The sequence below is a fragment of the Canis lupus genome, chromosome 5 (genome assembly GCF_003254725.2).
Source record: "Canis lupus dingo isolate Sandy chromosome 5, ASM325472v2, whole genome shotgun sequence".
Classification (NCBI taxonomy): Eukaryota; Metazoa; Chordata; class Mammalia; order Carnivora; family Canidae; genus Canis; species Canis lupus.
The window spans coordinates 19340266-19359999 of record NC_064247.1 but is presented as its reverse complement, the minus strand read 5'-3'; the positions used below and the strand labels follow the sequence as shown (position 1 = coordinate 19359999).

The window sequence follows — 19734 nt, the reverse complement described above, 5'->3', positions numbered from 1 at the left end:
TGACCTTTGGGGTCAATATTGAGACAAAGGGCCTCACTGCACCCTTTCCTTCAGGAGTCCCATCCTGTCTGCTGGGAGGACTGGAAAAGGCCTCTTCTCTAGGTGACAGATGATAAGAAAACTCCATTCCTCCTAAGGAAGCCCCACCCCATGCACCCAGACTCCACAGAGTAATATTACACCCCAAAACCCCTACATCACTTCCATACCAGGAGGGGATGCAGAGGTTCCTGGTCCCAAATTTATTGTGAAGTCCCATAACCTGGCATATTTGCAGAGACTGGCTCTACTATATTGGGATCAGGATGGTAAAGGGGAGTATTTCTGAATCCACTTTGTACTGGGGAAAACAAAAAACATAAGGGTCCATAAAGTTTTCATGTATTCTTACTCACGACTACTCTTTAATAAAAATATCTTTAGGGATCCCTGGGTGGCGCAGCGGTTTGGCACCTGCCTTTGGCCCAGGGCGCGATCCTGGAGACCCGGGATCGAATCCCACATCGGGTTCCCAGTGCATGGAGCCTGCTTCTCCCTCTGCCTGTGTCTCTGCCTCTCTCTCTCTCTCTCTCTCTTTTTCTGTGACTATCATAAATAAATAAAAATTAAATATATATATATATATATATATCTTTAATTTGCAGCCTTATGTAGAGTAAGCCCAATGAGCCTGTCTTTTCAATTACAGCAATCAAGGCAGGACTGGGACCCCCATCCGTACATGGGATTGGATCCAGAGTCCAATCAACCTGGGTCTCAATTCTACCGAATGTTCTGGGACTCAGTGGCATCAGGCAGTTACTGACCCGGGCTTTCGAGTCTGTGGGATCTAACACCACGCTCTCCACTTATCAGCTATGTAATTCACACAGGTTGCTTAACTTCCCTGTGCCTTTTTTAAATTTTAATTTTTTAAAAAATATTTTACTTATTTATTCATGAGACACACACAGAGAGAGAGGCAGAGACACAGGCAGATGCAGAAGCAAGCCCCACGCAGGGAGCCTGATGTGGGACTCGATCCTGGGACTCTGGGATCATGACCTGAGCCAAAGGCAGACGTTCAACCACTGAGCCACCCAGGTGTCCCTTCCCTGTGCCTTTATTTTCTCATCTGCAATATGGGAATCATAACATCTTCATAGGAAATAAAGATTAAATGTGATAAAGTGTTTAGCACAGTGTGCTAAACAGTGCCTGGCACACAGTGTGCTTGGCAAATGACAAGGACTGTTGGTGGAGTGGATCAGAACCAGGCATTCCAAGGACCAGGATCTAGACAGAGAAAAAAAGTCATGATGTGACATGATGGGACACCAAAGGAAGAAAGGCCAGGAGGGAAGAGACTGCTCCTCCTGTCTCCTCCCTGTAAAGGCCACTGCTGCCTCTTTGGGCAGAGAAACTAGGAAATGTGAGTCAGGCCTCCTCCCAGCCTGCTGGCTTCCACCATGCCCATGGGGAGACCACCCCTAAATCTTTCATCCTTCATGCCAGCGTGTGTCGGGTCCCTGGAAGTGGCTGGAGGAAAGGCTCACCTGCCTGCTCCCTAAGCCATCCTCAGAGAAGAGAGGCAGAGCCCATAGGGCCCCTATGATCCAGTGCCAGGTGTGGATATGCAGCCAGTAGGGCTCCATGGACCCCCCTCCTCAAGTGGACAAGGGAGGGTGAAGAGGCCTCTCCCATTCGGAACAACCATGACAAGCCATAAGCCTTCCCCAGCCCTTCCCTAGCAGGTGGGCGCCTGGTGGGGCCAGCTGTTACTACAGGTTGCAGAATTTTTCTAAGTTTATGGGTTTTAAAAGGTCAGGCTCTTTGGTGGTAAAAGTTTTAGAGACCAGTAAAATTTACTGGAGAAGATGGGAGACACGGCTCTAATGAAAAGGCTGGAGCCAGGGGCCTACAGGATCTCAGCTCCCCCCTTATGGGCCGTGGGAACTGAGGCAGGTCCCGGAGGCTCTCTGGGCTCTGTTTTAACCTGGAACATCGTGCTGAGGGGCAGGACAGTGGAGGCCAGCGTTAGCCTGGGCTTGTAACTACCTTATGACACCGAGTCCCAGGGCTCTTTCTAGGATTTGGACCCAGGTGCGTTGAATTCTAGAAAACCCCAAACCCATGTGTGAGGCCAGTCCTCCTCGCCCTGGTGTTGGGAGCCCGGGCCTACAGCTCCTGCATTCTCAGGGCTTTTCATTACCCTCGCTGGGTGGCTGCCGACTGCGTGTCTGCCTCCACTCCCTGGGAGGAGCCTGGCCGTCTGCAGGCAGAGCTCGGGAATCAAATTAGCCAAGGCCTCTGCTTTTCCCTCGTCCCCACCGGCCAAGGAGAGTTCATCAAGGCCTCGCACTAATTTTTATCTTGTTTAAAAGGGACAAAAGTGACTCCACAGTTTCATTGGAGGCAATTTACACCCCGCCACTGGCCACAGCTCCAACCACCCCCGGTCTGTTGTGCCATCAAATCCATTAATAGGAGATTTCTTCAGGGGAAACTTGATTGCTGCTCCATCAGAGAGGCACGCAGGCAATACATCTCCATTCCAGGCCGTGGCCTGCCCGGCTCGCTATAATCCTATTACCTAAGAAGCTAATTCTCTAATGCACACACTGTACCGAGACATCCTCTCCCCACCCCCACCCCCACCCCCACCCCAGCACGGTCAGGCAGTCCCAGAGGATCCCAGGAGCTCAATGCAGAAACCAAGGCTTGAGGCTCAGACGACAGGGGCTTCAGGCTTTCTCGCTGCCCCTGCGTGGGCCTCGGCACACACCCCGCCGCAGTGTGGAGGGCCAGCCTCATTCGGGCCATTCCCGCCCCCCCAACCCATCCTCTGCTTCTCGGCTCAGCCTCTCCTGCAGCCTTCTCTTCTCTTCCTCCCTCTGCGCCTCTTGTGCATCTACTCCTAGCTTCTTCTTCTTTCTCAGTTTACTGCCCATTTTTTTCCTTCTTCTCATCTTCCTTTTATTTTTTACTTCTCTTCCTTCTTCTTCAGATCCCCGTTTCCTGTCGTCTCACCTTCTGTCTCTGTGCACCCTGCTTGGGCTCTGCACCTCGCACAACGAGCTCAGTGCCCGATGCTCCTTCCTGCTCTCCATCTCCAGGTGGCTGGGCTCGGTGGAGGGAATGGGCTCCAGGACACAGTGACCTCGGCCTGGGGCAGGAGACAAGTGCCTCATGAGTGTATGCCAGGAGCCCCCGGGGAGGACAAAATGGGGCATTTGGGGGCAGTGGTTAGGGCATGCGGAAGGCAGCAGCTAAAGGTTATTTGTTCTTGAATCATCGATGAAGCAACTGTAATGGAAACCCCAGGTGGCTTGCTGCCAAGCACCCAAGCTGGTGATGCCCACATGGAGGGACCCGGTCAGTGCTTGGTATAATGCTCCATGCAGATTCTATAAAGCACATCAACGAGAGGAAAGATCCTTCTAGAAATTTGCAGCAGATTTCTAGGGGACAATGGCCAAAAATGGAAACAACATGAGCCTAAGAATCTTTGCACATCAAGCCAGATGCTGGACTTGAGGATGCATTTAGGGATCCACTAGCACCCCTTCTGAGTCTGGACTCCCTTAAGACCTCAGCTGGGAGCCTGGGGGCAGGCTGGAGGCCTGGGGGCGGCCTGGTTCTTCTTGCTCTGTCCTGTTGTCAAACTTGGAGTCTGAATGCATTCATTCTGGGCTGGGGGTGTCTAGCTCTCTAACTTCTCTAGAAATTTAGGGGGTGCCTCTTATCTTCTATTTTACCACTTGTCCCCATCTCCATTCCTCTAAAAGGAATTCCTAGAGGTGATTTTCCTTGTTTTTCTGGATTGTGCAGTGAAGAAGCACAGACTTACAGGAAAGGTAGCCCAGCTTCCTCGAGCTTGACCAAACGTTCCAGAACCAGACTCTGGCTAACAGCCATATGAAAGGACTCCATCGGTGAAAGGTATAATGCAAAATGCAGATTTCATCACGAACGTGAATAAGGAGAAAAATCCAGATAAAACCAAAAAGGACTCGTCCCTGCCCAAGATGATCTTTTTTAAACTTAATTACAATTCAGAAAATTCTTCCTTTCTACAGTGTTCCTAGCCTCTGCCATACTTAAATTCAAATGGAAAAAGAATTGAAAGGAATAAGAATGTTTTGTTGGTTGAAGCTTGCTATAGGTGCATGTTGCTTTTAACACACTCAAGGTAGAAAAGTCGGCTCCTACTCCAAATGGTGAAGTGGGAGTGGGATTCACTCAAACAAATTCACAGCGATACTCTTCTCAGACAATTTTGTTGGCGCACAGTTGGATATCTGAAGGATAGATCCATTCCTATTCAATTTACAAAGGAAAAAGAAACACTTCTTCCAAGAAAACATTTAAAAGGAAAGTGTTGAGAATGCTCATGAATTGATATTAAGCAAAGAAAGGAATGGGATGCAGAATTAAATGCGTGGTATATTTACTTCATTGTATACATAGTAGAGAAGAAGATTATAGGGGAATATACACCAAAATATTAACAGTGGCTGTCTCTGGGCAGTAAGTAAGCCCACAGATGATTTTAATTTTTCTTCATATTTTTCTATAATCATGTATTACTACTACGTTTTATGACACATATTTATTATGTCTATTAAAAATATATAAATAGGTTGGCATAGTGCTAATTATACATACATATATGTATTACTACTTAAATACTCAAATTTAAATATTTAGATGAGAGAAATAAATATTTAGATGAGGACAAAGAAGCAGACGCGTGGTAACCCCAGGTCCCCTTCCTCAGTCTGCAGAGATGCCGGGTCACCTGCTTAGCTAGGGGCACACGCTGCCTGCCCCTGCTGCCTCACCCACCCTGCCCCAGCCCCGTGCTACCAAAACATACTTGCCACAATGAAGGTAGCAGCCCGAGCACCTCCCAGCAGACAGGCTGCACCCTTGCTGCAGGGGGTCCTGCCGCCCTGTCCCCCAAGCTACTCCTTGGGGAATCTGGCCAGGCCACCTGGCTGAAGGGGCAGGCTGAGCCTGGCCACATGACATCAGCTGGGCGGGCTCCCCTCTCACTGGCTCCTTCTCCTCCTCGCCTCCCGCCCTGAAACCTGATCCAGCTGGAGGATTGACTGCCCTGGTGGTCCGGGCAGTGTGAGGCTCCGGCCTCAGAGGTGTGGAAGGCAGCCCGGAGACACCGCAGGCTGCCTGGGACATGAGGCTGGCAGCGTGTGGGCAGGCTGCTCCTGGGCGCGACTCACCCTGAGGCCACTCCGAGGCACCCCACACCCTGGAAAGCTCACCATGCTGTTGTGGGTGCCGCAGGCACTGCTGGCCTTGCTTCTACCCACGCTCCTGGTGCAGGGAGAAGGTAAGGGGACGGTGGGAAAGCACACAGGATTTGGCTGGCCACCTGCAGAGGCCGGGCAGGGGATGCTTCATTCCCCCAAGGGTCGAGGGAAGGAGGGTTTTGGAGTGGGTGGTGCTGCAGGAAAGTCAGGGATCTTGCCACATGTGAGCACGAGAGAATTTTAAGGCACCGTGGTCTACCTCAAAAGTTGGGGCAGTTGAGTGCCAGGTGAGAGCAGCGCTTGCTGAGTGGGGCCCAGCAGCAGCCTGGTCTGTGGGAAACGTGTCCACAGGTGCCAGAGAGGGGCTCCTCTCTTCTTTGCCCTGCCCCTAAACTCATCGCAAGGCAGCTGCAAGACACCTTAGAGCTCATTTGGTCTACCCCTTCTGGCTACAAATGGGAATGCGGTGGTTCAGAGTGGGGAAGTGATTCACTCAAGGTCACACAGCGCCTCAGCAATGGAGTGGGGACCAGAGCAAACAAAGCCATCCTTCCTCAACTTCACTAGTCCTGTCACATGAGTTCCCTGGGCTTCCTTTCCTTAAGTTCCCTTCCAGAGCTAAATTGTGGTGACACCAAACTTCTCTACATTCCCCCACCCACCCTTTCCTGCTTTCCTGGGATACAAGGTGGTCGGGTCACAAAGGGATCTATTTTCTTTTGCTACCAACAATACTGATTCCCCATCCCAGAAGGTTTCCGCCCCACCCAGAGCTAAGTTGGAGTTGGGGCACAGTTAGGATGCCGTCCCGCGGCTGGAGGGAGGGAAAGGCCTTATGCATGCAGTGGTTTGCCTCCCCTGAGCTGTCACTGGGACAACACGCCCAGGCTGCGTGTTAAGACTCTGGTCTGGGGCCTCCCGGGCTGAAGAGAAGTACTGTCCCTCCCAGCAATGGCCTTTTGCTCTGAGGCCTGCGGGGCCCTCTCTTCTGCTGTTCAGATTCCCCAGCAATAGGATCAGGGCTGTTGTTGGTGTAGTGAAGACACACTGAGATTTGCACTTGAATCTCATTTCCTCCGCTTGCAGGGCACAGCACCCACCTTCCTGAGCTTTGGGAATTCTTATCTGTAAAATATGCTGTCATGACAGCCACCCCCGTGGCTGCTCCAAGATTGAAATGAATAATATGTTAACTGGTATGATTCCACAGGAGATACTCAATAAATGGCCTTCTGCCTCTCTCTGACCTTCTCTGTTGTTCTGAGGGAAACTGAAAGTTTGTCAGGGCTAGGCGGGTGGGGAGAGGAAGGGGGGTTCTGTAGGAGAGATCGGCTGTACGGGTTGCACACATTATATAGACAAGACGAGGGAAGAGGCAGTCTTGTTTAGAGAAAGCCAGGCCCGCTGGCACCTGGTCTGTGAAGGACCTAGGTGGTGCGCTGCCAGGATCCTGACACCCTTTGCTCTGGGCCTCTAGGGGCTCCCCTTCTCTACCCCTTACCTTTCACCTTCATATTTCTTGGCACCTTTCAGGAAGTGCTTCTCCTATGCCCCAGAGGGATGACAGGTGCACATGAAATCCCCATAGAATGGGGACAAGCACCTAGGGGTTGGGTTTTCTCATCACCGTTTTGTCCTTGGAGGCCTCCAGTTCTGGGAACAACCCAGTTTCTCCTCGCCTCCTGTACACCTCACGCCTAAACCCTCTTCCTAACTCCACCAGGTCCGACCACAAGCAACCCTCTGAGGGACACCTGGCCAACCCACCACCAGGAGTTTGTGTATATATGTGGCTGAAAGGAGGGCATTTTGCAGGAAGGAAAAGGAATGTCAGATTTCACTGGATGTGTCCTTTCTTTGTCAATAGCAGGCTGGGGCCCAGGAGCCACCGGGGACCTAGGCAGATGCTGAGATCTGACCTTAACTGAGGCAAACCTTCATGCAGACCTGCGGGCTTACAGATGGATTGTGCACTTGGGGCCACCTTTCATTGCAGCCCCCCTCTCTGTCCAGGACCACCTCCTGGAGTCACTCCTCCTTAGCCCCAGTGCCCTCGTCCATCCCCCACGGGCTCACCTCCTCTAGGCTGGGGCCAGCCCGTGGCCCACTTAGACCTCACCTGTCTTGCAGCACCTGCTTTGACAGCCAGCTAGCACCCTCCTCACGTGAGTGTGTCCGTTACCCTTAGGAGACAACAGCTTCGGATTGGGGCAGGACTCTCTGCAGACACAAGGTCCCAGCGGTGGGAATTTCAGTCTGTGGGAGGGATCCGGGGATCTGAGGTGGAAATAGTGGAGATGTTTTCCTTTAAATAGATTTCAAACCAGGGCAAGAGAACTGGGGGAAGCCTCGGGCTCTGATGCCCACTTTGAACTGTTCTTCCCAGCCAGGCATTGGAGGCACCTCCAGGCCCAGAACACCTCCAGGCCTGCTCTGCTGAGGCTGTCAAATTACCTCCTGGCCAACTACCAGAAGGGCGTGCGGCCTGTGCGGGACTGGAGGAAGCCAACCACGGTGTCCATCGACGTCATTGTCTATGCCATCCTCAGCGTGGTGAGCACTTGACCCCAATCTGCCCAGCTCAGAGGTGGACCTTTTGGGATGGGAGACCACGGAAGGCCAAGTGACCCCTGAGCAGTACAGTGGACATTCAAGTACCCAGAGTACCCGTGATCCAGCACAGACCTGCGTCAGGACAGACTACATCATCCACAACCTGCACAGCTGCCCAAACCAGAAAACTGGGGTCACCTGCCTGGCTGCCTCTCCCAACCCTTATGGTTAGAGAGTCACTTACCGCAGGTGGTTCTTCACTCGTGGTAACCACGTCTCCACATAGGTTGTTGAGGCTTCAACTGTCCTGCTCATCTCTAGGCCCTTGGTGTCTTACACAGGTCCCTGACACACAACAGGTGTTGGTAAATGACCTTTGCAGAATTAATTCTAAACCAGTGATGCATCTTTCTCTCTGTGTGGTTTTGCACCTCTTGACTCCACACTAGGGCAGGAGAGAGATCAGATACAGATACAGATACATAAAATTATATAGACATAAAGAGAGATGATATTTTTTATATGTCTCCTCTTATCTTCTACTGTGCTATATATATTATACATGTAAAATATATGTAATGTGAGAGACATATGTATAACATGTAAAACAGAAAATAGTAGAAGATATATATATATATGAAATTTTAAAATATTGTTTGTATTTCTTTCTAAGTGTGTCTAGTAAGAGACCAAGTCTTCCTGGTTGACCCCATTTTCCCTTTTCTTCACAGTCACTTTCCAAAGGAATAGGGACACAAAGCAGCAACTCCTTTGGGGGAGGGGTGTGCAAGGTGGACACCCGCCCACAGGGCCACCAAAGCTGAGTTTCCTTTCCCTTCACAGGATGAAAAGAACCAGGTTCTGACCACCTACATCTGGTACCGGCAGGTGAGCCCCCAGCCCTGCGCCCAGCCCCATTTCCTGGGACCAGGGCTTCCCCTTCCAGGAAGGACTCCTCCATCCCAAAGGAATCAGGAATCTCAGAGGCCTTGGTGAGGGAAGGGGAGCAGGGAGGTTCAGAGGCTGACTCACGAGACCTGGGAGTCTGGGTCTTCTCCTCTCAGGACTGGCAATGGAAGGAAGTGTAACGCTCAGTAAAGGAGCAATCCTCCAATCCCCTCTGGTTTCTGAGGGTTTTCAGAGTCCCTCAAACAACCATCTGTCGTCCAGCCTCCATGGATGGAATACCTCTAGTGACTGGGAACTCCATGAGCGGCAACTACACTTTCAGACAACTCTAATTGCTACAAAGTTCTTCCTTCTAATTAAGCCAAATGTGATGACAACCAAATTGGGTGATTGACATGGGGCAATTCCATCCACTAAGTCCTCACACCTCGGCCACCTCCCCACTCTCCCAGCTTCTGACCCGTGTTGCTCAGGCACTGGTGTAAGGCCTCACTCTCTGAGGCCTGTACAGCACTTCTGGTGGGGAGCTGGCGGAGAGGCAGGCAGACATGGGGGTTCCAATGCACAGTCTGGTCCTGCTCTGGTAGCCCCTGAGCTGTGGGGCAGATGTGAGAGCCCGAGGGAACCGGAACGGCTGGAGAGGGGGTGCAGGAGACGGGCCCAGTCCATAGAGGTCAAACCTGAGAAACACTCTGTCTGGGGACATGCCTAGCATATGTGGGTCTCGGCTAAATCCCTCCTGCTCTTCACGAGCATACTCCACTACCACTAGCTCAGGGGGCAAAGAGTGGGGTGGAGGAAGATGCTAGAACGTTAGTTCCTGCAAGACTGCTCTCTTCCACCTCGCAGAGATCTCTCTCTCTCTCTCTTTTTTTTTATTGGAGTTCAATTTGCCAACATATAGCATAACACCCAACAGAGATCTCTTAATACAGTGCACACCCCGTGTCAAGGGAAGGGGCCCAGCAAGAATAGGCAGCCTGGAGCTCCTTTCCTGGGACATCTGGCCTAGGTCCCATCCCTCTAGGTCACTTGTCTGCCCAGCAGTGAGGGGACACCAACCAACCAAATTCCAGTGACTGTGCTAAGAGACCAGAATCAGAGACACAAACTAGACTCAGGCCCTGCCCACAGTGAGTTCACAGACTGGTGGAGGCCACAGACTCATGAACAGACAGTTGAATGCAGCAAGACAAGCACCCCAATGCAGCAAGAGCAAGAGGCCAATCATGAGAGCACAGACGAGACACATAAGAACCCAGCCTGGGATGTGGGGGTCATGGAAGGTTCCTGAAGAAGGCAGCAGACAGATGCTTTGGTTAAGTCTGGAGGGACGAGTAAGACCTCCCTCAGGGGAGAAGACGGGGAGTGCAGAGTGGGAGAGCACGGGCATGCAGAGACGCGGGGTTCCACTGCATGCGGCTGGAGAGAAGAATCCCAGAGAGGCCTGGCAAAATTAATGAGGCTAGAGAGAAGGCTGGAGGGCAGATTATGCAGCCCTTTGTTGGCCGTTTAGCTCTATCCCAAGTGCAAGGGAGGCCACTGGAGTTTTAAGCAAGGGAGTAATGTGATTAAATTGACATACTTTTTTTTAAAAGATTTTATTTATTTATTTGACAGAGAGAGAGGGCCATGGGTCTTGGTCTGCTCATACGTAAATTGGGATAATAACCAGGTGAGAGCTGGTTATTGTTAAGTTTTGATCAACGTGTTGTTCACCATCCTGTCAGAATGATCTAAAATGTCAATTCAGGGGTGCCTGGGTGGCTCAGTCGTTTAAGCGTCTGCCTTCACTTGGGTTATGATCCCATCATCCCGGCATCAAGCCCCACGTTGGGCTCTCTGCTCAGCGGGGAGTCTGCTTCTCCCCTTCTCTCCCCCGCTCCACTGCTCATTCTCTCTCTCAAATAAATAAAATCTTAAATAAAAAAAAAAGAAAAAAAAAAAAAAACAAAGCCCTAACACAGCACATCTCTCCCCTGTGAGGTGCATGTTATTTCCTGCTATACATATGAGCAGACTGAGACCCAAGATCCTGCGGTTGGTGAATGGGATTTTCAAACAGGGGAAATGACCCCATGCCTTCCTGGGCACAGCTTCACCTGCCTGGGTCACACTTGCGTGCCGGGAGTGTGTGAGCACAGAGGTTGGGGGGCTCTGGGGTACTGCTGATTCGGGTGCCACCAATAGCCAGCTTCCCCTGAGAAGATGATCACTGCTGCCTGGCCACTGAGTGGTGAGGTCATCTCGAGTTGTCACTGCCCACACACACACCCTCCGCCCGAGTTGGAGGGGGCTGCCTGTGACCATCCCCGCTCCTCCCCTAGTACTGGACTGACGAGTTTCTCCAGTGGAACCCCGAGGACTTTGACAACATCACCAAGCTGTCCATCCCCACCGAGAGCATCTGGGTCCCAGACATTCTCATCAATGAGTTGTGAGTGCTGTCATCTGCTGCTGGGCGGCCGGGGCTGGGGAAAGACGGGGCATGGGCACAGGGACAAGCTCTGCTGTTGCCTGAGTCCCTTGCAGGCTTGCAGAACTGGAGGTAACTGTAGGATTTGGCTCGGGTCCCCATCCCCCTTTGTTGTTGTTGTTGTTTTTCTCCTTTCTTTCTCTTTTCTTTTTAAAACTCCTCTTTTTCTCTGCCTGATATTGAATCCTTGGTCTTGGTCTGAGGGCTCCCTCCCTGGGAAAGAGAAGCCAGTGAACGAATTCCCACTGTTACAATAGCCGAATGAGGGACAGCTCCATTTTTAAAGTGAGATTACCGAAAGAGATGAAGTCCCCCAGTGGTCACCACCTCTGGTCACAGGGGCGATTGAAGCGGGGAGATGCTCAGACCTCTCAGGTCACATGAGTGCCTGACTGGCTCCAGCTTGCACCCCCAGTGAGAAGTGGGCGCCGCCATCCTTTATTACCAGCAGCTGAACACTGTCTCATGAAGCTCCGGCCAATATCTCTTCCCCACATCCTTCAGGCTCCTCCAGGCTCCACTGCCTGGGCCTCTGAGTGCTAGGGTTGGAGGATGGCTTGGCGAGACGGATGGAAGGAGGAGGTGACCCAGAGCCAGTTGACCCCCACCTAGTACGCACTGCATTGCCCAACGTCCGGGGCGCCACTCACACTGTTTTTCAGGGGAGGCAGTTGACCTAGCGCCCCATGACCTGCATAGCTCAGGCTGGAGGGATCCCAGTGCCTGGCTGGATCACCAGTTACATTGTGAAGTAGCCTGATCTTGGTTTCTCATCTCTCAGCCTGATTCCACAGAAGGGTTCAGGCTCAGGATCCCCAGCTCAGGCCATTCTGTGCCACAGTAGTCACTTGGGAGAGTCTAGGGGTTGTGGATCTGCCAAGACAGTGGAGCTAAGTTTTACAAGACTTTCTCACCTTGCCTCAGTTTTTCTCAATGATGTCTCTAGTTCCTTCTTCTCCAGGCAAGATTATTCTCATGTCAACAGGACTTCTAGGGATGGGAAGCAAAGAGAAGCCCGAGTCAGGATGGAACCCAGGGTTCTGCTTGCCCACCAGGCCTGCCCATTGCCACTGAGCTGCTAGCCCTGGGAGCTGAGCTCTGCCCAGCTGGGCGGGTGGTGGAGCAGGGACAGCTGGGCATGCTCCTTCCAGCTGGCAGCTGTGAGGTACCTGGATTCCCTGCTGGCCCCCTGTGGCTAGGTTGCCAGGGGGAATAAAGGAGAAAAGCCCTCTGCTGCTTGGAAAGTAGCCTTGACAATGGCAGGTAAGAAAGCCTAACATAGATAAGAAAACTGGAGAAACAGGCCAGAGAAAACTGCGCCACCCAAACCTGTCCTGAATTTCTATCCCTGCCGGGTGGCTCAGACACATTGAGTCTCCCAGAGCTTCTTGAGCCCCCAAACTGGCCTCTTCCCTGACCAGTGTGGACGTGGGGAAGTCTCCGAGTATCCCGTACGTGTACGTTGGGCATCACGGTGAGGTCCAGAACTACAAGCCCCTCCAGGTGGTGACCGCCTGTAGCCTCGACATCTACAACTTCCCCTTCGATGTACAGAACTGCTCCCTGACCTTCACCAGCTGGCTGCACACCAGTGAGTACTGCACCTGGGCTCCGGGCAGGGGGTGCAGCTTGGGAGTAGAGCACCTGTGGGAGGAGGACCACCCCCCCCCCCCCAGGAGGCTTTCTCCTTTATCCAAGTTGTGTATTTTCTCAATGTCACTGAGCCTGTTCCTCATCCTCCAAACCGGACTCTATGGTCGCCCTTGCTGCCTCCCTCAGCTGTCGCAAGGGTCCAGTGAGACAGTGTAGCTGGTGGCAAGACACTCAGTGAAGCCAGGATATGGCCCTAAAAGTCCCTCACTTGTCTTTTTTTTTTTTTTTTTTTTTTTTTTTTGGTATGCAAACAAAGTGGAATGAGGCTTTATTTTAAACTATGGAGGAAAATCCTAGAACATAGAAAGAACATGGCGAGGGCAAGAGTCAAGTGTGGGCCGAGGAGGAGTCCTGTGTGCTGCAGGACTGGAGGCAGAAGTGACACGGGACTCTGTGAACTATCCTGGGGCTTGTAGCCACTGGGATCTGACACAGCCTCGAGCCACCCACCTTTGGGCAAAACTGCGGGGCAAGGCTTGGGAATATTCCGGATGCTGGCTTTTGGGATGCCCAGTGTTGCTCTAGGACCACAGAGGTCCCTCACTTGTCTTCTCTTCTCCACTGATACACCCCCCACCCTTCTCTCCCCTAGCCTTTTGCAGTAACCTCCTAGCCGGTCCTTCTCCAATTCATGTTCCTCACAGCAAATGGGGAGAACTTATTAAAATTAAAATGTAACCATGTCACTCTCTGCTTAAAAATCTCAGTGACTTTTGGCACTCCTGAGGCAGAACTGAAATCTTTCCCGCCATTCCAGCCTTCACCCCATGCATGCTCCCCTGAGCTCAGCTCCAGCCCCGATGCCCTCCTTTCCAAGCCTGAGGCTCCTTATTCTCTCCCTGTATCCCAGGCTGCTTCCTCTCCTGGGCTACCCTACCCCTCTTCCTTCCTCTTCCCCCACCCCCCACCACTCCTGCCACCAACCCCGCCTAGTACGGCCAAGTCCCCTGCTCACTTAATCCCAGCATTGGCTCAGTGCCTCTGGGAAACCCCTCTTATCCCCAGACTAGGCCTCCCCGTTACCCAATTTTGTAGCATCCTCTTCTCCCCGCTGCCATTGCACTTGTAGGTGCTTGTGCAATGTCTGCTTCCCTAGCAGAGGCGAACCCAGAGAGGGCAGGACCATGATCTCTGATCCGCCTGTAGGTCCCCGGCACAAAGGAAGGTGCCCGGCAACTTTTATTTAGTGGATGAATGCAAGATGTCACTAAAGTCTCATGAGGTAAGTGATCCTTGTACTCCTACAAGAAGCCGTCCCTCATTTCTGTCTGATTTTATCACATTAACTGTGAATTACAAAAATAGTAATACCTAAGTTCCTTGGACAAAAACCAGAATTACAAATAATCTTTGACTGTTGACCTCTACCCTCAATCCCAAATTTTTCACTGACTTCCCACACTAAGACTTCACAGCTTTTATCAATATGAGCTTCATATAGAAGCTTCATTCACTCTTCCAGATTCTTCTCTATCCTTTGCATATACGCTACATACACATCTAAGGAAAGAACATGAAAATTATTTCATAGGTTTTTATTTTACGAAATGTATCATCTATGCTCCTGCTACCTGATTCCTTTCACTCAACAAGAAGTCTTAGACATTTTTTCCAAATCACTACATATTTAGATCATTCTCATAAAAGAGAAAGCTATCCTGCCAGCTGTAGGATAGCTTGGAGCTTGGATGCATCATAGTTTATTAAGTCTTTTCCTGATTGGTGGACATGTAGATCTTTCTATATTTTGCTGTAATGGATACTCCTGGCCTTCTAGTGTATGTCTCTTTCTCTAGCATAGATGCAGAGAAGTAAAACTGCTATTCTCTAAGTGAAGATTTCACTTATTTCCCTAGTTCTGTTTCTTTCTTTCTTTCTTCTTTCTTTCTTTCTTTCTTTCTTTCTTTCTTTCTTTCTTTCTTTCTTTCTTTTCTTTCTTTCTTTCTTTCTTTCTTCAATCTTTCTTTCTCTTTGCCTTTCTTTCTTTCTTTCTTTCTTTCTTTTTCTTTCTTTCTTTCTTTCTTTCTTTCTTTCTTTCTTTCTTCAATCTTTCTTTCTCTTTGCCTTTCTTTCTTTCTTTCTTTCTTTCACATTCTTCCCTTCCTTCCTCCCCCCTTCCCTTCCTTCCTTTCTTTTCCTTCTTTTAGAGAGAAAGCACACATGGACAAGCAGGGGTAGAGGGGCCAGAGGGAGAAGAAAAGAGAGAATCTTTTTTTTTTTAAACATTTTTTATTATTATTTATTTATGATAGTCATACAGAGAGAGAGAGAGAGGCAGAGACACAGGCAGAGGGAGAAGCAGGCTCCATGCAGGGAGCCTGATGTGGGATTCGATCCCGGGTCTCCAGGATCGCGCCCTGGGCCAAAGGCAGGCGCCAAACCGCTGCGCCACCCAGGGATCCCGAAAAGAGAGAATCTTAAGCAGGCTCCACACCCAGCGCAGAGCCCAATGTGGGGCTCAATCTCATGACCCTGAGATCATGACACAAGCTGAAATCCAGAGTCAGATGCTTAACCAACCGTGACCTTGGGTCACCTTCAAGGGTAGGCAGCCCTATCAGGAGAAAGGTGAAGAATGTTGACTTTTGCTCATTTCATAAATGGGCAACCCTAATGGAAACCTAGAAAACCATTTTTGAAAGGAGTGGGGGAGACACAGCGAGAAGGAGAGAGGGGCCTTCCTAATAAGTAGTTTGGTTCTGGTTCTTTGCATTTTGCTGTGTTTTTGTCCAGGCTGTCACTCCCCTCACTGCAGCCCCACCCCCAGAGGGGCACCGTGGGCGCTGTCACCTCATTGTGCAGCCGAGGAGACCCAGCCTGCCGGCCAGGAGCCAGTAAGCTCAGCCCGGTCCCTGGTCCCGCCGGCTCTGCACACCCCACTCCACAGCCGCCTCGATTTCTTCCCTCTCAGTCCAGGACATCAACATCTCCCTGTTGCGCTTGCCGGAAAAGGTGAAACTGGACAAGACCATCTTCATGAACCAGGGCGAGTGGGAGCTCCTGGGGGTGCTGACCCAGTTCCGGGAGTTCAGCATGGAGAGCAACAGCTGCTATGCAGAAATGAAGTTCTACGTGAGTGGGAGCGGGCATGCTAGGGGGGATGGCTTGGGGGGTGGGATGGGGGGGATGACGGCTGGAGGGGGTGGGCTGGGGGGATGACGGCTGGGGGGGTGGGCTGGGGGGTGACAGCTGTGGGGGCGGGCTGGGGGGATGACGGCTGGAGGGGCGGGCTGGGGGGTGACGGCTGGGGGGGCGGGCTGGGGGGGATGATGGCTGGGGGGTGGGCTGGGGGATGACGGCTGGAGGGGGCGGGCTGGGGGGATGAGGACTGGAAGAGGTGGACTTCAGGAGGCACGGGGGTGGGGTGGGGGTTGGAAACCTCTGCAGCCCTCGCCTCAGCTGCAGGGACACACTCCTGCCCTGGAACCACAATGAAGTGGGCAGGGAAACTCCTGGGTGGCCCTTGCTCCTCCTCGGCAGCCACAGGCTGGAGGGAAACCATCCAGGGCCTTCTCTGGGCAGCCCCGCTGGAAGCCGCAGAAGCTGGCCGGGCTGGTGGCTCCAGGGGGGAGCGGGTCTGCCCCGGGTGCCCCCACCGCTCCTGTCCTGCCCTTAGGTGGTCATCCGCCGGCGGCCCCTGTTCTACACGGTCAGCCTGCTGCTGCCCAGTATCTTCCTGATGCTCATGGACATCGTGGGCTTCTACCTGCCTCCGGACAGCGGCGAGAGGGTCTCCTTCAAGATCACACTCCTCCTGGGCTACTCCGTCTTCCTGATCATCGTGTCTGACACGCTGCCGGCCACGGCCATTGGCACTCCCCTCATCGGTAGGGCCCACTCTGGCGGGGGGCGGGGGGGAGTGCAGTGTGGCCAAGGCCCTGAGAAACCAGCCCCCTCCCGACCCTGCCATGCGCACAGGTGTCTACTTTGTCGTGTGCATGGCGCTGCTGGTGATGAGCTTGGCCGAGACCATCTTCATCGTGCGGCTTGTACACAAGCAAGACTTGCAGCAGCCCGTGCCTGCCTGGCTGCGGCACCTGGTTCTGGAGCGAGTGGCCCTGCTCCTTTGCCTAGGGGAGCAGTCAGCTTCTCGAAGGCCCCCAGCCACTTCCCAAACCACCAAGACTGATGACTGCTCAGGTGAGAAAGGGAAAGGGCCAGGGTGTGGGGACATGGTGGAGAGTCTCTGGCTGGATGTGACATGCCCGAGTCTGGGTGGGGCCTCGAACTTGGGTGCTGTCCTGCACCTGGCACCCCATGCCAGGCCTCACTGGGAGGCAGCAGAGTTCAGCCAAAGGCCTCAACGAGCCCCCTTCTTACAAAACCTCTACCTCCTCTCATCAGCCTGGGCATGGGTAGAGAGAGGGAGAGAGTTCCAGAGGCTGAGCAGGTCAGGAGCAGAGACTTCTGGGCTGGGAGTAGTCCTTCTCCAAGATGGACCCCAAAGGGAAGCAATTGGATGCCACCCAGGCAGTTATGGGACTTCTTACCTCATGTGACTAGGTCTGCAGCCAGCATTTCCAAAGCTCTTGCACTCCATCAGCTCAGAGACCTGGTCCCTTCGAATTTCAGACATCTATGAGACAGAGAGACGGGGGGGCAGGGGATGTGAAATGAGGAGCTCATTCTCCCTGAGACATTGTTGCCGCCACCATCTGGGGGTGGTGTTCCTGGTTTGTCGGTGTATTTGGGCACGTGCATTTCTGGTGCACTATCACACATCATCCACAGGCTCCCTGATAGGATTCTCATTCTCATTTGTCAAATGAGGAAACAGAGGCATAAGGCCAAATAGTTTGCCTTAAGTCACAGAGCCAGGAACTGGTGAAACTGATTGGAACCCAGGCCCATCTGATGCTAAGTTAGTATTTTTTAACCACTCCACCCCCTTTTGTCCTACCTTCTGGCAAGAGCTAGGCCTTTCACAGAAGGTCTATGACTAACCTGAGACCACCTCAACATGATCCGATGAGCTAGTACACCAATCTAATGACTAGCTTCACTGCTCACCTGTAAGGGCCATAGCCAAAGGTGTATTTCCTGGTGCAGAAGGACTTGGAGTCCTGGAGAAGAGGACACCAAGGTAGTATGGCATAGTGGAGAGAGCAGTGAATTCACGGCCCAGAAATCTTAGGGCTTGGTGGCCTCATTTCTAAATGATGCTCCAGCTGTGTGACCACAGACTAGTCACTTCACCTCTCTGAGCCTTTGTACCTTCATATAAAATGTGCACGTAGTAATCACTCCTACTCTGCTTCTCTCATGTGGCTATCATGAGGCTCAAAAGAAATAATAGATACTAAATTGCTGGGAAGTAATAAACACCGAATTCATGATCTCAATGACTGGGGAAGTGGATGGAGGATGTGCTAAGGAGGAGTATACAGGAATCTTCAACTGTGTTTCTTTCTTTATTTGCATTAGTCAGATGATGGGTTGACAAATAGGAAAGTTAATCTCTATACTCTTTACACCTGAAATTGTTCATAATAACAACTTCTGCAAACCACCACAGAAACAGAAGGGACAGTGTTTGCACCATCCTGCTGGGCCTCCCTCCTTTGCCAACACTCCACCCTTTTTCCAGACATGGGAAACCACTGCAACCATCTGGGAGTACCCCGGGACTTGGAGAAGACCCCAAGGAGCCGAGGCAGCCCCCCACCACCACCACGGGAGTCCTCCCTGGCAGTGCGAGGGCTCCTGAAGGAGCTGTCTTCCATCAGGCACTTCCTGGAGAAGAGGGACGAGAGCCGAGAGGTGGCCCGGGAATGGCTGCATGTGGGCTCCGTGCTGGACAGGCTGCTCTTCCGCATCTACCTGGTGGCGGTGCTGGCCTACAGCATCACCCTGATCACCCTGTGGTCCATCTGGCAGTATTCTTGAGTGGGTACGGCCCAGCATGGGTATGGGGGAGTCAGGCACTGGTTAGAATGGAGATGGGAGAGTTTCAGGGCCCAGAGGATGTCACGGACTTCTTCAAGACCCTGTCCAATGCCAGTGTGTCTCAGCAATTCTGAACTAGGGCTGCAACTCTTTCCCAGAAAGCTTGGTGTTGCAGACCCTTACATTCCCACCCCCTGCCTCCCACCCCCACTTATCATGGCTATACAACACACAGTCTTAGGGCAGCCCGGGTGGCTCAGCGGTTTAGCGCCGCCTTCAGTCCAGGGCCTGATCCTGGAGACCTGGGATCAAGTCCCACATCAGGCTCCCTACGTGGAGCCTGCTTCTCCCTCTGCCTGTGTCTCCGCCTCTCTCTCTCTCTCTCTCTCTCTGTCCTACATGAATGAATAAATCAAATAAATAAATAAATAAATAAATAAATAAATAAATAAATAAAACACAGTCTTAGATGGGGAAAAACCCAGGCATTCCCTAACTTCATTCTATTTATCTGTGCATCAAGCCTTAGTTTCCCCCTTGTCACTTCCCAGCATAAGGCACTTTGGAATTCTGCTCATCTCCCTCAACCTTGTTTTTAGATTCAAGGCAAACCAACTCTCTCCTGCACAGGCCTGATAACACTGCATTAGGTTTATCGACCCTAAAGTCTCCTCCTCCACCTCACCTATGGCCACTTCCCTGGACACTCATGTTCTATCAGATGATGGAGGGTGAGGGTGGCTGAGGGGAATAAAATACAACTAAGCCCTAAACTCCCTTCTTAACCGTTTGTCAGAAGCTGGGTGGGTGGAAGAAGAAGTTTAACGTTACTGGTGGAAATGAGGTAGGGGTATTGTCCGCAGTTTCCGTTGTTTGGTGCTTCCAGCCCCAGAGAATCAGGAGAGGTGACTAAACAGTGGCTGTTAAGAAGACACAATAGGAGGTGGAATTCAAGGCGGGAGGATAAGGACCACCAACACTTAGCAATGGAAAGATGAGGAGGGG

At 51.9% G+C, this 19734-nt stretch overlaps 1 protein-coding gene across 1 annotated transcript; it reads left to right on the top strand.

Annotated features, from left to right (window-relative positions):
- Nucleotides 1-5052: 5052 nt before the first annotated feature.
- Nucleotides 5053-19492, top strand: HTR3A (5-hydroxytryptamine receptor 3A). Its single transcript, XM_025465478.3, has 9 exons — nt 5053-5332; nt 7639-7805; nt 8649-8693; nt 11042-11151; nt 12612-12781; nt 15755-15915; nt 16460-16670; nt 16762-16983; nt 18431-19492. The coding sequence occupies exons 1-9, from the start codon at nt 5266-5268 to the stop codon at nt 18727-18729; spliced, it is 1452 nt and encodes a 483-aa protein (XP_025321263.1). The 5' UTR covers nt 5053-5265; the 3' UTR covers nt 18730-19492.
- Nucleotides 19493-19734: the final 242 nt, after the last annotated feature.

What these genes read in the sequence shown, in the direction of transcription:
- HTR3A (XM_025465478.3), top strand. Translation starts at nt 5,266, where the DNA reads ATGCTGTTGTGGGTGCCGCAGGCACTGCTGGCCTTGCTTCTACCCACG. An exon ending in ATGCAGAAATGAAGTTCTAC is followed by an intron (nt 15,916 to 16,459) that starts GTGAGTGGGAGC and finishes TCCTGCCCTTAG; the next exon opens with GTGGTCATCCGCCGGCGGCC. An exon ending in CATTGGCACTCCCCTCATCG is followed by an intron (nt 16,671 to 16,761) that starts GTAGGGCCCACT and finishes CCATGCGCACAG; the next exon opens with GTGTCTACTTTGTCGTGTGC.